Below are 16,594 nucleotides of genomic sequence, written 5' to 3'. Positions count from 1 at the left end.
TGAGCTGTATCCAGCTTTTGGCGACTGTGAACAATGCTTCCTTTAATTTCCACGAGACAGTTTCTGGTCAACGTGTGTTTTTAATCCTTTGGCCACAGTCCTGAGAGTGGACATTACAGCTTTCTTGTCATTTATACTTTTTATATTAAATGTCCCCTGTTTTATGTGGTGTGTGGTTTTCTTTCATCTCTTGCTGGCCTGAGCTGGGAGGCCTTCTTGCTTGGGAGGTGTGTCCCTGATGCAGGTGAGGAGTCTGGGGTTAGACGCCCAGCTTGGCTGCATACACAGAGCTCGGTACTGAAGCTCCCTCACATGTACTACGAGTAAAGACATGGTACAGGTGTGTCACCAGCCTGAGTCTATCCCGTGAGGGGAGAAGCACACAGGAGGGCCACGTTTAGCATTGGTGGTCCTGATGGAAACTGACAGGGCCTGCAGGCAGATGAATTCTGGTGCCACTGTGGGCATTCCTGCTGTTTTTAGAGGAACTTCCTGTCTTGCTTCTTGGAATGGAGGAGGAAGTGTGAGCGTGTATGTATCATTCATGAGAGGAGGGAAGGGGAGATAGGATGCTGGCTCTAGTGTGCAGGGGAAGAAACAGATTCTTAATGTAATTATTTTTATTTCAGAAACAAAAAACTCCCCGCATCCATCCATTTCCTGCCTTCGCCTACCAGATCGGCAGCTGTTCCTGCTCGGCCTTCCACTTGGCTATTCTTCCTGGGGCCACAGAATCTGCCAAGGGCTCATCTCTCTTTAAAGTAAATGAAGAACGTCTGGATTTCCTTTGGATGGATGGTGACGGTGAAACCCCCTGGGTGCAGTGAAGGATGGCTGGAGCTGTCTAAAAGGACAGAGATGATCTGTCCAGCGTTGCCCCTCGGAACCACCTGCTTTCCCAGGTTGCCTCTTTCCAGCATCTGCCGACAACACTGTTCCTGAAACACCCTGGCTTTCCTGCTCCACCCTTGGGATGAAACCTATTTATCCACTCACCCACCCATCCTTCGATCCAACCATTCACCCATCTCTTTGTCTAATCATACATACATTCATTCCCATTCACCTATCCAACCTCCGTCCATTCGTCCATCGTCCATCCACCCAACCATCCATCCATCCTCCATCCATCCATCCATCCATCCTCCACCAATCCATCCTCCATCCATCCATCCAGTCATCCATCACATATCCATCCACACATCCGTGCTGCTCTCCATCTTCCTTCTATCCATCCATCCAATTTCTACACACTCAGCAATCCACCTGTCATCCTTTCTCCTTCCTTCCACTTCCTTCTATCCATCCATAAATTGCTCATCCATCTTCCTTACTTCCTGTCATCTGTCAGTCCATCCATCATCCATCCATCACCCGATAATCCACCCATCCAGCATCCATCTACCTACCTTCCTTTCCTACAACCTTTTTTCCTATCGACCATCCTTCCATTCATCCATTTACCAAATATTGACTATGTATCTACCTATGCACCCAGACTATGTCATGTGCAGTAGACAAAGAAGAGATAAAGAGCCAGATCAAAATGAGGGGAAAGAGCAAAGGAGGCACCTGACCCAAACCTGAACCTGGGGGAGCTTGATTAGGAGCTGCTCTGATGTCCAAGGGCATTCCAAGAGGAAACAGCACAAGTAAAGACTGAGAGGCATGGATCAGGCTGAAGCGGTTTCCGAGAGCTAACTGTGGGGTGTGCAACGTAATGCACTCACGGGAGACACCAGAACTTGCTGAGGGTACACTTGCATTCTGCGCAGGATTGTAAGCTTGGACGTATCTGTAGGCGTGTGTGCATGCGTGTATGTGTGCACACGCACACACACACGCACACACACACACGCACACACATGCTGTGTGGAGTCCTGGCAAGTGGAGATTGAATTGAACCTTTCCTTTACCTACTGTGGTAGATTCAAGAAGGCTTAGACTCAGGGAAGAGCGGCTTGTTCAAGGTCACACAGGTCTTAGGGGGCAGAGTTGGGATCTGAGCCAGGTCTGTCCAGCTCCTGAGCCCAGGTGAGGGCAGGCAGGGAATCCCGGGGTGGGGGGCGGCCTGAACCGGGGTACACAAACCTCTGAGGTGGCCAGGTTCCTGAGTTGGCCAGTGCCAGCGGTGCAGTGTGCTCACGTCCCAGGTCCCTGTGAGCGAGCGCTCCTCCACGGACACCACGGAGCCCAGACCCCGCAGCATGGACTGCAAGACAGGAGCACAGGGAGGGGTAAGCACCCAGTCCCAGATCTGAGTAGAGGACAAAACAGCAGCAGGCATGGAAACACCCAGGCCCGGGGCATAACATCTTCCTGCATGTCGTTCTCAGAGTAAATCTCCATGTAAAGAACAGCAGCCCCATTATATAGATGAAGAAACTGAGGCCAGGGAGGCACATTCTGCCCAGGGGGGCTGAGCTGGATGAGCATGCCCAGGAGCTGGCAGGCACTTAGAACTGCTCTCATCACTGAGTCCCTCCTCCCAGAGATGTTCAGATGTCCTGTATGCCCCTGGGATGCAGTCAGTCTTGGGTATCCATCCCATTTTCCCCAAAATGCACTGACTGTGCAAAGAGGGAAGGCAGGGTGGTCATTCTGGCCCTGCCCTGGAGAGGACAGTCTGCTCACCAGACGTCTGGGGGTTGTTCTGCATGAGCGTCCCTGTGCTGACGGCAGGAGAAAGCGTGGAGGGCAAGGCTCTGCTGCCACTACCATCCCTCCTCCGTCCCCCCTCCCTGCCTCTACATCTGCTTCTGAGGCTGGTACCAGCTCATGAGCAAGAGGTGACAAGTAGGAAGAAACAAAGCCGGCACGCTGATGAAGGTCGGGTGGGAAGATGAAGCTGGCTTTGTCTCTGATGAAAGTGGGGCAAGGAAAGAGACCAACCCCCCACCCCTGCCTCCATGGTAAGAGCTGTGAAAGGGGGACGTAGGGAAGGCACCATAGTGTTGGCTCTGAGTTGGGTTGTTGGGATTCTCCCAGATTGCGTTGAGAACATGGGTATCAATGAAACCAAGGCAACAGCAGAGAGATTTACAAAAATTCCCTGTGAGCAGGGGATGACTCAAGAGCTCAGAGCTCCATAAAGAGTGCAGGCTGGAAAGAAACGAGGCGTCTTCATTTATCTTCTGGGGAAAGGACGTGGCTGGGCTGTGCAGTAACAGCCTTACCTGGTGGTGGGGGTTAGAGGGCAACATTGGGATCAGAGGGTGATGTTGGGGTCAGGAAGGGAAGGAGGACAGAGGTTGGAGTCTGGGCACAGAGACATCCATCAGCCCCCAGGGGGCCAGGCACCTGTGTGTATACCATCACCCAAAACCTCTCAGCATCCCTATGGACAAGGACTCTGACCGCCCCATTTACAGATGAGAAGACTGAGGCTCAGAGCCCAGAGGCCTGGACACCCAGCAGAAATGCCTGGACTTTCCCCTTGGACTGTGTGACTCTGATCACCTACCAGGAAGTCTGTTCAAAATTTCCTTCTTTTTTTTTTTTTTTATCATTCAAATGCTACTGTGTTGTATAAAAAAAATTAGTGACCTCTGGTGGCTCAGATGGTAAAGAATCTGCCTGCAATTCAGGAGTCCCAGGTTCGATCCCTGGGTTGGGAAGATCCGCTGGAGGAGAGCATGGCAACCCACTCCAGTATTTTTGCTTGGAGGATCCCATGGACAGAGAAGCCTGGCGGGCTACAGTCCACGGGGTCGCAAAGAGTCAGACACGACTGAGCGATGAACACTTTCACTTTTCATAAAGATTTACCATGAGAATAAAGGAGAAAACAAACAAAGCACACACATGTTGGAGTCGCTGAAAAATCCAGAAGACCAGGAAGAGCAAGGAAGCAGGGGAGGGGCCCCTGGCACCCCAACACCGACCCTCACTCCCTTACGTGACGGTCCTGAAGCATGTCTTTGCCCAGGCGGCATCTGAGCCAGGACCATCACGCTCGGGCTTCGCCTCCCCCGTGTGCATCTGCTTGCAGGTGCTGACTCGGTGACCCGGGAGCAGGCCACGGGGCGGGGCATGTTACCTGCAGATTCACTGTCGCAGGCTGAGACCGGACGGGGTCCTCGTCCACCTAATACAGGTGGTGGAGCCGCAGCAGGACTCGGCGGAACTCTGCCTTGGCTTCTCCGTGACTGCCTTGGGGACAGAAGGAAGGTGGCAGTGAGGACCCCTGGCCGTGCCTGGTGCTTTACACACTCACCTCCTTTTCACACCTTCAACCTCCCTAAGAAGCAGCAAACATGGTGCCCACTTGACACCAAAGAAGCCAGAGCTCAGAGAAGGGTGGGCACTTGCCCAAGGCCACACAGCTGGTATGGAAGGAAGAAGGAGAAGGGAGAATTCCAATCCAGACTCAGGCAATGTTAAGGCTTCCCACCACCCACACAGGGACAGATGCCAATGTCCGGAAAGTCTGCATCTTCACTCACTTTATGATCATCATCGGTCCTGTCCTGAAATCTTCCAATTCTCTGGAACATACTCTCTGCCTTGGCCCCTGTGAAGGGTCTCCTAACCCCAAGGCTGACCCAACCATGAGCAAAGCTTTTTCCTGCCTCTGAGATGAGGAAGCATGTGTTGGAATACTGCATCCATCTGCCGGGTCCCTGGTGACCACATGAGAAGGATTTCCCTGCTGACTGCCTCCTCCACCCCCAGGTATATGGGGTAAGGGCAAAATAACCTTGTGTTGTGTTTGGACCGTGAAAATTTGGGTTCCTTGTTACTGCAGCATAGGAGGCTTGCAAAACCTCTTCTCTGCCTTCCTAGCTGAGGTGCTTACGGATGGCAGCTCTAGAAACAGACAAGGTCTTCTGGCTCCCTAAAAGGACGAGGCGATGGTGGTAGTGTGGTGACTACGGTATTGATGGTGATGATAATGAAGATATGGTTGTGACGAAGATGGTGACTGAGATTTGGGATGCTAATGGTCTAGGGAGGCAGGGGACCCTCACACCATCCACTGATGCTCCCCAGAGTTGGCCCCAACTCACTTCTCTTTAGAAGAAAGGATTTGCTTGGTCCAGCCCCCTTTCCTCCTCTTAGGTACAAGCTGCCTCCTTGAGGCATGCTCTCAGTGGGCTTGGCAACACCCACAGGTCTATAGGGAAGGCTCTACCATGCCAGGAGGTTCCCCCTCCTCTTCTATGACACATGGAGCAATGCCCTAGAGGTCAGTGTTAGGAAGTCACCTGTCTGCAGGATAGAGCCACAGCCTCCAATGCCCACTTTATTAGCCACAGAGATGGGATTTGACCTCTGCCTCTTCCTCTCCCTCCTGTTTCTCATCCTGCAGACCTTATACTGGAGTGTGCCAGCCCTTGGAGGGTCTCTGGGAACAGGGGGGTGGCTGAGGCATGGCCAGCCCCACGTTTGAGATGCTCAGAGTACAAATAGCAGTTCAGTCGCTCAGTTGTGTTGGACTTTTTGCGACTCCATGAACTGCAGCACGCCAGGTCTACCTGTCCGTCGCCAACTCCCAGAGTTTACTCAAACTCATGTCCATTGAGACAGTGATGCCATCCAACCATCTCATCCTCCGTCATCCCCTTCTCCTCCCACCTTCAATCTTTCCCAGCATCGGGGTCTTTCCAAATGAATCGGTTCTTTGCAGCAGGTGGCCACAGTATTGGAGTTTCAGCTTCAACATCAGTCCTTCCAATGAATATTCAGGACCGATTTCCTTTAGGATGGACTGGTTGGAACTCCTTGCACTCCAAGGGACTCTCAAGAGTCTTCTCCAACACTACAGTTCAAAAGCATCAGTTCTTCAGCTCTCAGCTTTCTTTGTAGTCCAGCTCTCACATCCACACATGACGACTGGAAAACCCATAGCTTTGACGAGACGGACCTTTGTTGGCAAGAGTGTAAAGGGACACATAAGGTGTACCAGGGGTTTTGGCAATATGATGAGCTGTTCCTGGCAGTTGTTTCCTCTACCAGGAGGTCCTCTCGGAAGCCCTGCTGGGAGCTCCCCTCTGTACACGGTCATTGCGGTCTAGATGGCACCTGGGCCCCACCTGTCCCTGGCTTGCTGAGTGACCTGCCTCTCAGCGGGCCTCCGTCTCCTCATTTGGCAGATAAGGAAACGGGGGGACCGCACAGAGCCTGGATGACTCTGGGGAGAGCACCTTTGGCTGGTGACGGGCTCAGGGACCTGGCTGACATGTGAAGACAGGAGTGAGTCTGGGCGCCTGAACACCCGCCTCACCCTTCCAAAGATCCTGCAGGTGCTTCATGTGGTTCGAGTTGTACTTCCAGCCTGGGATGCTGAGGATCTGCAGGTGGACGCTCGGGGGCAGCGTCACAGCCTCTTGCTGCTGGGGGCGTGGGTGAATCCTGGCAGTCTCTGCAAGGCAGATGGATGCAAGGAGAGGGTCTGGGCCAAACGCTCCCTCCTGGCATTCAGAGTTCTCCACACCAAGTCACCCATTTCATTCCGTCTCACACCCCTCCCACCTGTGGCCCACACCACGGGCAGCCTGAAGCATCTATTGTTGAAAATGCCTCAAACCACCTTGAATCTCTAGTGCAGCCATTTCAAATTACAAATGAAGAGACAAGGCTCAGAGAGCGAACTTCATTTCTTCAAGATCACACAGGAAGTTAGCTGAGATCTCTCTTTGCTGTTCAAGGTCTGGGTGTCAGCTCCCCTTGTTTTTCATCTATTTCTATCTCCGCTCAGAGGGACCTCAGCTCTCCTCCTTCTAGGAAATGCTCTGTTCAACTCTGGGCTCCGACTGGAGTTGCTGGTGCCTCACAACACCTCAGGCCACAGTGATTGGTCAGGGTTGGGTCATGTGATTTGATCAGGACCATTCAGATTTCTGATGTTCAAGCTGGTTTTAGAAAAGGCAGAGGAACCAGAGATCAAATTGCCAACATCCGCTGGATCATCGAAAAAGCAAGAGAGTTCCAGAAAAATATTTATTTCTGCTTTATTGACTACGCCAAAGACTGACTGTGTGGATCACAATAAACTGTGGAAAATTCTGAAAGAGATGGGAATACCAGACCACCTGACCTGCCTCTTGAGAAATCTGTATGCAGGTCAGGAAGCAACAGTTAGAACTGGACATGGAACAACAGATTGGTTCCTAATCAGGAAAAAAGTACATCAAGGCTGTGTATTCTCACCCTGCTTATTTAACTTATATGCAGAGTACATCATGAGAAACGCTGGACTGGAGGAAGCACAAGCTGGAATCAAGATTGCTGGGAGAAATATCAATAACCTCAGATATGCAGATGACACCACCTTTATGGCAGAAAGTGAAGAAGAACTAAAGAGCCTCTTGATGAAAGTGAAAGAGGAGAGTGAAAAAGCTGGCTTGAAGCTCAACATTCAGAAAACTAAGATCATGGCATCTGGTCCCATCACTTCATGGCAAATAGATGGGGAAACAGTGGAAACAGTGGCTGACTTTATTTTGGAGGGCTCCAAAATCACTGCGGATGCTGATTGCAGCCATGAAATTAAAAGACGCTTACTCCTTGGAAGGAAAGTTATGACCAGCCTAGACATCATGTTGAAAAGCAGAGACATTACTTTGTCAAGAAAGGTCTGTCTAGTCAAGGCTATGGTTTTTCCAGTGGTCATGTATGGATGTGAGAGTTGGACTATAAAGAAAGCTGAGCACCAAGGAATTGATGCTTTTGAACTGTGGTGTTGGAGAAGATTCTTGAGAGTCCCTTGGACTTCAAGGAGATCCAACCAGTCCATCCTAAAGGAGATCAGTCCTGAATATTCATTAGATGGACTGATGCTGAAGCTGAAGCTCCAATACTGTGGCCACCTAATGCAAAGAACCAGCTCACCGGAAAAGACCCTGATACTGGGAAAGATTGAAGGTAGGAGGAGAAGGGGACAACAGAGGATAAGATGGTTGGATGGCATCACCGACTCTATGGACATGCTTTTGAGTAAGCTCCGGGAGTTGGTGATGGTCAGGAAGGCTTGGCGTGCTGCAGTCCACAAGATAGTAAGGAGTTAGACACGACTGAGTGACTGAACTGAACTGACTGAAAAAGATAATATCTCCTTTGAGCCTTCTTTGGGTTGTAATCTTTTCACAAGAACAGTATCAAAGGTTATTAATTCCAGGTCCCCATATAAATATAATAATAATGAAAGCGTTTGAGGTATTGTAAGAATTAGAAAATGTGGCACATGGATGTGAACTGAGCAAATACTATTGGAAGAACAGTGCAGATAGACTTGCTCCATGCATGGTTGTCATAAATCTTCAATTTGTTAAAAAAAAAAAGCAATATTTTCAAAGCTCAGTAAAGGGAAGCATACAAATTGAGGTATGCCTGTAGTGAGAATGCTCAACCCCTTATACTGGATTTAGGTCTTTAATTTTTTAAGACTTCTCCATAGCAGCATCTTTAAATGGAATCATTGTTTAATGCATTTCACGTTCACCTATTTCAATAAAGATATCCAACTGTAGTGATGTTTATCTACAGAAGTCTCAGTGGCGACAACTCATATACCTTGCAGGTCAGAACATGGAATTAGAATCACCTTCACCTGTTGACAGAATATCTGGATTTAGATAAAACTCTTCTCTTAAATAAAGAAGACTTGAATTAGCTTGGTGACATACATCATATTAAGAAAGAGAAAGGTACATCAGGGGAGAAATTGGAGGAGAATCAGGAAAAGACGTACAGGGTGATACGGGTGAGTCCCAAATCTACACTTACTAGCTGTGATCTTAAACCATTGAACCTCTTTGAACCTCAGTTTGTTCATATTTAAAATGAAAGACTTGAACCTGAGATCCCTGAGGTCCCTTCCTGCCCCAAAGTAGCTCAGACTCCTGGGGGCACCAGCTCATTTCCATCACTCACCCCGGGGCAGGGATGCACTGAAAGGAGGCCCTCTTACCGCTCGGCTGTCGAATCTGCACTACGGGTCTGTGCTGCAGCGCCACCGTGCTCCTCTGGCCGAGGTCCCTGGTGAGGTTCAAGGGTCCCAGCAGGAGCCAGAGCACCGAGTGGACGCCCGAGGTGTCGTTCAGCGTGACGTTGACAGACAGGGCCCACTGCTGTTTGATCAGCAGCCGCCGATGGAGCATGACCTGCAGGGGAGAGTCATCTGACAGGCCCCGCCTGGCCCCTGGCTGGCCCGTGGTGACCAGAGGGGCCTCCTCCTACCTCCATCTGCTCACTCCCTTGGCTGGAGACGCCGTGCGCCTGCTCCGACAGCAGCACCAGTCTGCTTTGTCCATCGTGGATGAAGGCCGACTGAGTCATGGGGTAGTAATTCTGTGGACAGAAATATTGCCAGACTGGTGGGTCATGGGCCAAGTGGGCCACCTGGTCAGGCATCTCCCTCTGGCCCCCACCAGCCTCCCCCACAGGCACAGCGGCAGCTCAGGGCGGCACTGGTAGCCGCAGGGAGGGACTCTGACTTGTGAGATGGAGGCCCTGGGATTCAAATCCAGCTCCCTGCTTGCTGACCTTACGAGCTGGGGGATCAGGCTGCCCAAGCCTCAGTTTCAGTTCAGTTCAGTCGCTCAGTCGTGTCTGACTCTTTGCGACCCCATGAACCACCGCACGCCAGGCCCCCCGTCCATCACCTCAGTTTCCCCATCTGTAAAACGGGCTCCCAAACCACCCCTGAAAAGCTGTGGCAGGAAGGGAATGAAGGCTTGTGTGTCAGTCCAGTCTGAGACAGGCTAATGGTTGCTGATAGTAAAGGGCTCAAGCCTGGGCTGGAAAGCGGTCACACAGTCCATACCCTTTGCTCTGTTGGAGCAAGATGTTGTGGGCTGAGGGCCTTGGACTCTCTGGAGCCCAGGCCACAGGCGGTGAGAACCAGCCAACCGGGATGAGAAGGACCAGAAACTCGGGGAAGACAGAGCAGGGAGGGGCCTCATTCCCCACTGGAAGGAGAAGGGACTAACATGGATTGAGGCTCAGGAGGTGCCCGGCCTGGCACTGCTCCTGGGTCATCCCAGCTGATTGCACAGTGCTGGGGGGAGGTCACCCCCTTTCCCAGGAGAGCACCGAGGCCCAGGGAAGCCGAGGGACTTGCCCCAGGTCACGCTGCTGGGGGCAAAGCATCTCAGAGCTGAACTGATTTCAGAAATCAGCCTGTGCTCACATTTCGCAGGCAACCAGGCAGTGGCTCGACTAAGAGCAGCAAAGGAGGGTCATATCCACTCAGGCCTGGACAGGCACCATCTGCTTCATCCTCAGAGCAATCCCAGCGGGTCAGTCATCTGACAGAGGAGGACACGTGGTGCCCACAGTGACCTCAGACCTTTCCTCATAGGTGGGGGCACCAGCGCTCTGACCCCAGGTCTGAACAAGCCTGGGTCTCAGCCCCTAACGGCACACATGGGCGACAGGGGTTCTGCCAGATGCTCTAGAGGCCTCTGCCGCTGGCGCTAAAGGGGGTCCCTCCAGTCTTCTGGCAAAGCGCCATCAGGGCTGTCTCTGTGGACCCTGTGCCACGGGGTGCCACAGAGCGTACCCGGGCGATGTTGTTTTCATGGTACTTGTAGGCTCTGCGCTGCATCTGGTAGCCGTTGTTGTCGGAGTAGAGGACCCGCCCGGTGTTGAGATTGGTTCTGGTCCTCAAGATGGCCTCGCGGTTCAGCTCCAAGGGGCCCACCCTATACTCCTGCTCTATGCGATGACACAGCAGCTCCCCGTCAGCGCCCGGGGGCCCGCGGGCCAGCCGGGAGTAGATGGTGTACGTGGGGTCACTGTCATTCACCGCCCTGGAGGAGGAGCGGAAGAGATACATCAAGCTGGGGGAGACTTCCGGACGCCTGACCCTCCTCCTTCCCTACCTTCATCTCCTCCTGTTTGCCCCCTCCCTCCTTCCTGCAGGGCCATGTGGGCAGAGGGGCTTCTTGGGCAATAAAATAAGAAGAGCCCCCTTCCCTGAAGGCACGGAGCGTCTGGCCAGACCTGGGTGTCTTATTTCTCTTCTGTTAGTGAAAACACAGGAACTGCTTTGGTGCGTGACGTCATTGCCACCTCGGGCTACTGTCCCACCTCTGGACTCAGACACCACCAAGGTGACACAGCACAGGCAAGCACAGCCAGGACTGCAGAGGCTGGACCAACTCAGGTCTGCACCGAGCTTTCAGGGAGGAAGGACCGTGTGTGAGCACAGGTACAGGAGCTGGGTGTCTGGAGCAGAGACATTTCCCCATTCACCTGCCCACGAGCACCCACCTGTGCTGGGCGCAACCAGAGGGGCTGACCTCACCTGTAGAAGTATTGCCGGATCTCGGTCACGAGATGCCCCTTGACGATCTCCATTCCCACAGTCTCCCATGCTGGCTTCGCAGTTTCATTGGACGTAAACACATAGTTATCGGAAATGGGTCCCTGATCCTCATCACCATTCACCTCGTACTCCATGAACTGCTGGGTCACTTGTATGGTTTGGTTATTCTGCCTACAGTGGTGGGAAAGAAAAAAGCGTTATCCTCTTATTAATTTCCCTCTGATGGGAACCAGGCTCACAAGCCTCTATACAGACACCAGCCTGGAACCAGGAGTGAACGGAAGTGACCTCTGTAGAATCTGGGTGGCGTATCTGTCAACAGAATATTACCGAGCCCTCAAGAGGAATGAGGTTCTCGTCCATGCTGCCATGTGGATGAATCTTGGAAACGTGATCCTATGTGAAAGAAACCAGAGGATCCCAGACGGTGTGATTCCATTGCAGGAAATGCCCACAGAGGCAAATCCAGAGAGACAGAAAGGAGATTCCAGTAGCCAGGGCCCTGGGGGAGATGAAAATGGGGAATATGAGGATTCTTTTTGGAGGCGATGGAAATATCTGAAGGAGCTTCCTGCACACCTCTGTGAATACAGGAAACAGCACAGACGTGTACGGTGTAATGTGGTGACTTGTATGGTATGTGAAATATATCAACACGTTTGTCATATATGAAAGAACAAAGGCCCTCCTCCAGCAAACTGGTCCTAGGGTGGTCTGTGCACATGGTGGCTGCCCCCCTCAGGTCTTTGCACAGACAGGTCCTTCTAAGGAACCACTGTCTGCTCGTCTGACCCACGGATCCCCTCCAGACTTCAAGGCCTCAGGCCTGGCTCTGGGTGGCTTGTCCCCGCCAAGCCTCCTCTGAGCCGCCCTCTCCCTAGTCCAACAGGCTTCCCTCTCTGACTGTGTGGCCAGTGCTGGCTGTACCCCTACTGGGAGGTGAGGGAGCCCGGTAAGAAGCACACCTTCCCTCACCTGAGCCCAAAGCGCCTGAAGACACACAGAGGCCAGGCAGATGGACAGCAGGACACTCCAGGGAAGGGCTGGGCAGGGATGTGGCTTGGGTGTGGGGCACCCATGGGTGGGCAGAAAGGGATGGGGAGCTGGAGCCGGCCCTTCAGGGGCGTCCCAGAAGGGGTGTGGGGCCTGAGTGATGACGGAGCCCAAAGCCGGCCTGCAGGCTTCACCTTTCCCTGCCTGACCAGGGAAACTCACATGTGCTGGGGTTGTACCCCAATTCTGCTGCCCCACACCCTCTGCTGAGCTCTCATGCTGGATCCTGTGGGTTCTGGTTGCTTCTGTGGCCTAGCCTAGACTCACACAACCTAGAAACGAAGCTGGCTGCACAGCAAGGGACTTCACGACCACCACCTCCTTGCCATGCCAGTGAGGAAATGAAGAGGCAGGAGGGGCATTACCTGCTCAGGTCCCAGGACCCTCCTGGCCTCAGAGGCAGCAATGGCTGCACCTCACCTCTCCCAGACACTGTGCATCAGGTTGCTGTCCTTGTCCAGGAACACGGTGTAGCAGCCATTCTCCACGTGAGCCAGGTGCCTGCCCACGCTGGAGTCATGTCTCCTGGGTCTGCGGCCAAACTGCTTGGTGTTGGCCACTGTGGCCTCAGTCTCCTGAGTGTCCCCCTTGGCCCTCCTGCTGGACTTGATGATGTAATACCGGTAGCTGAGTCCTGGGATCGTGGTCAGCACAAGCAGGTCATAGACGGATGGTGTCTCCTTTGCGTTCTGGACCTTCAAGACCAGAGGGACAGGATCACATGATGGATGTCATGGGGGGAGGACATCTCAGTCTCCTTAGCAACCCAGGGCTTACATACTTCCTGGATGGAGTGCTCGCTCCCCATGGGGACAGCAGGGTCATCCATCATTGGGCTGAGCTGGGCTCTCCTCCTGCATCCTCTCTGCTCAACAGGATCCTAGCCCAGCCCCTTCTCCCTCCTCCTTCCTTTCTCCTTTGGGGCTGAAAAACCAACGTCCCTCCTTCCCAACTCTCCCTGCTATTTCCTGCCTCTGAGCCTTTGCTCACGCTGTTCCCTCGACCCGGAGGGCCTCCTCTTTGGAGGGAGCTCTCTTGTCTCTTTATCCTCCAATTTCCCGGAGTGGGGAGGTTTTCAGGTAGTCCCTCCAGGATTTTCCCTATCTCCAAGTTATCTGATTTAGGAACGGGGATGAGGACTCTGGGTCCATGCAGGGAGCCCCCTGACTCTTTAGGGAACAGGTGCCATCTCTGGGCTTCTGGTGGGGGTTTTGTGGTAGGGTGGGGGCTATTAGCAAATTTATGTGGCTCCTTATAAGATGGACTGGGACCTGGTTGCAGGTCCTTGCTGCACTGCTGCAATGCTTGGACACACCTCTCCTCCAGCAACAAAGTGCAAAGAAATTGTTTAGGACTGAAAATAACCACATGTATGCACAGTGTGGGGCTAGTTCTGCACAAAAGAGAAAAGAAGACTAAAAAACTTTACTGCCACTTTTTTTTTTAAAAGAGTTTGGAGGGAAAGCAGGGGTCAGAGCAAAAGCATGGGCCCTGGACACACCACCACCTAAGTGGTGGGGAACACCTCAGCCACCCCTCCAACCCAACTGCTGGGCACACCCCTACCCTCACCGCACCTAAAGAACCAGCTCCCCTCTTGGAGAACAAGCAAGCAGGGAAACTGTTGTTTGCTTTCGCCCCGCCCCCATGCTGCCACAGGGGCCCCAATAAAGCCTTGCCTGAATTTCTTGGTCTGGCCTCTGATCAACTTCTATTAATTAAAAATGTCAAGTACCTTGGTCAGTGGGGCTTCTCTGGTGGTTCAGATGGTAAAGAATCTGTCTGCAATGTTGGAGACCTGGGTTCAATTCCTGGGTCAGGAAGTTTCCCCTGGAGAATGAAATGACAACCCACTCCAGTATTCTTGCCTGGAGAACCCCATGGCTAGCGGATCCTGGCAGGCTTAAGTCCATGGACTCGCAAAGAGTCAGACACAACTGAGCAACTAACACATTCACCCTGGTCAGTAATAGACCCTCCAACTTGGCCTTTCTGTGAACAAAAGAAAGCATCTTGCCCCACCCATACCCCCCAAACCTGTCCTGAAGCTTTTCCTCCACTACAGTTATCAAGGGTCACATTCTCTACCTTCTTATATTGTTCTTGTCTGGATCCGCCTGCTAGAATATGAGCCCCCAGGGAGGCATGGACTTTTGTTGGCTTGGTAATTAAAATTTCTCCAACACCTAGATTAAGGCCTGACACACAGTAGGTGTTCAATCATCTTTAAATGCGTTTACTCTTAGTGGGTATCGCCTTTGGTTGGGGAGAGGGATGTTATGTGTTGAGTCTGCTCAAACCAACACCCATCAATGTCAGAGGAAACCTTCCTCTCGGTCTCAGCTAAGGACTGCTGCCTGGACTGCTAGGTGCTCACTCCATGCCTTAACTGTCCAATTCTGTGTCTGTTTCCTGAATCCATGGGGTCTCCAGTGTCCAGGGGCCCAGAGTGGGCATTCAGGAGTGTTTGCTGAAAGGTTGCTGATGGCAGAACCTCCTCCACCTCCCCAAGGAAGAGTTGGCTGGGTAACAAGTAGGGTGGTATCTGGGACCACATCCAGTTCCAGGTCTTGGAAGGAGATGGGGCGGGACCACTCATGCATACTGGTTGAGGGTGTTGCCAAGACAGGAATTTGCCCCCAGCCCCTAACAAAGCACTTCCATAAAGACCCACTTGTAAGACTCTGCATGGATTTTCCTATTAAAGTGGGAATTTTGACAATACTATGAAAGTGAAAGTGTTAGTTGCTCAGTTATGTCTGTCACCAGTTTCTTCTGTCCATGGGATTCTCCAGGCAAGAATGCTGTAGTGGGTTGCCATTTCCTTCTCCAGGGGATCTTCCTGACCCAGGGATCAAACCTGGGTCTCCAGCACAGAAAGCACATTCTTTACCATGTTAGCCATGAGGGAAGCCCTTGTAATATTATATATAGTCCTACATGGGGGGATACCACCCATGCAGCCCACACCAGGAGACCTCCCAGGTTGGGGATGATAGAAGGGATTTCAGGCCAAATCAGATGCCCAAAGCCTAGGATCAGTGCCCTGGGTGGATCCCACTGACCCCGAGGACAATGTCCTCATAGTGACAGTGGGGTTGTCACTGCTCACTAAAATGGCCCTCACTTTTCGGGGGTCCCAGCCTAGAACAGAGGCAGCAATCGCAAGTGCAACCGAGGTAGGATTCCTGCCCATACCTGTGCAGGCACGGGGTGGCCTGACTCATCTGTGACGCTGACCTTGGGGAAGTCCACAGTCAGAGTGACGATGGTGGTGACTGTCCAGGCCAGGGGGTTGTAGATCACAGCAAAGTATCCCCCAGGCTCAAGGCCTGCACACACACAAGAGGTTTACTTGCTGCCATGTGACACACTCCACACACCCGGGTGCCCCTTGGAACAAGGGAAACTGAGGCAGGTGAGACCAACCCTGCAGACTCCAGGGAGAGGGACAGACAGACATGGGGACTCAGACATGCAGCCCCCTTCACACTCTGTTCATGGCGCTGTCCCGGTTCCCAAATGTGGGGTGGGGGTGTCTCTCCAGGGGCTGAGGGTGCATGTACTCCTCACCCTTCTCTCTCTGTCAGCCCAATTTCCTGGTGAGTACAGTGAGGCCCAGAGAGGTAGAATCACCTGCACAAGGCCTGGTGACTCACCTAGATAGGGACTCCGAGTCTGAAGCTCAGGTGGTCAGGCCGCCTCCCTGGTCCCAGAAGCTCTCTTCTCAGAAAGGGGCCTAGACTCTGCCAGACTGCAGGGGCTCCCAGCAAGGGCCTTGCTTACCTGTGTGGGCTGGGAACCTGTCCTGGATGATGGAGGACATCAGCTTCTGCACCCCATGCATCCCGGTGTTCAGGTGCCCCACAAACATGTCACTCACCTTGGGCGTGTGAGTCCCGGTGATGGCTTCGTGGTGCTGGACCTGTGTCCCCGCCCCGAGCAGGACAAGAGTGGGGTCAGGACCTGCTCCTGCTCAGCATCTGCTCTCCTGGGACCCACTGGGCACGGGCTCTCTTTCCCTCTTAGCAGGTGCTAGTGGAGAAGGTGGGGGTTCCTCCCACTTTACAGAAGAGGAAACTGAGGGCAGAGGGGCTGAAGGACTTTCCCAACATTGGAGACCTTGTGAAAACCTATACCTGACTCCCTGACCTGGGACAGAAAACAGACTTTCAGAGGGACCCTCCCCAGCTTGATCACTGAGGAAGGCTTTCTTCTCTCTCCCTGCTATTCTTTGGAACTCTGCATTCAAATGGGTATATCTTTTCT

At 52.7% G+C, this 16,594-nt stretch overlaps 1 protein-coding gene across 1 annotated transcript in view; it reads right to left on the bottom strand.

The window, feature by feature from the left end:
- Positions 1-746: 746 nt before the first annotated feature.
- The window catches only part of LOC129561894 (epididymis-specific alpha-mannosidase), a 45,189-nt gene continuing 29,341 nt past the window's right edge, over positions 747-16,594 (bottom strand). Inside the window, 11 exon segments of the mRNA XM_055434746.2 lie at positions 747-840; positions 2,088-2,212; positions 4,040-4,152; positions 6,227-6,364; positions 8,912-9,104; positions 9,181-9,291; positions 10,505-10,754; positions 11,252-11,443; positions 12,746-13,020; positions 15,524-15,657; positions 16,112-16,250. Coding sequence (XP_055290721.2) covers positions 747-840; positions 2,088-2,212; positions 4,040-4,152; positions 6,227-6,364; positions 8,912-9,104; positions 9,181-9,291; positions 10,505-10,754; positions 11,252-11,443; positions 12,746-13,020; positions 15,524-15,657; positions 16,112-16,250 — 1,764 coding nt within the window.

This window comes from Moschus berezovskii, chromosome 5 (assembly GCF_049115385.1).
Source record: "Moschus berezovskii isolate FMDL1 chromosome 5, NW_MosBer_1.0, whole genome shotgun sequence".
Taxonomy (NCBI): Eukaryota; Metazoa; Chordata; class Mammalia; order Artiodactyla; family Moschidae; genus Moschus; species Moschus berezovskii.
Note: the sequence above shows the minus strand (reverse complement) of the source record. Positions and strands in the feature narration are given on the sequence as shown.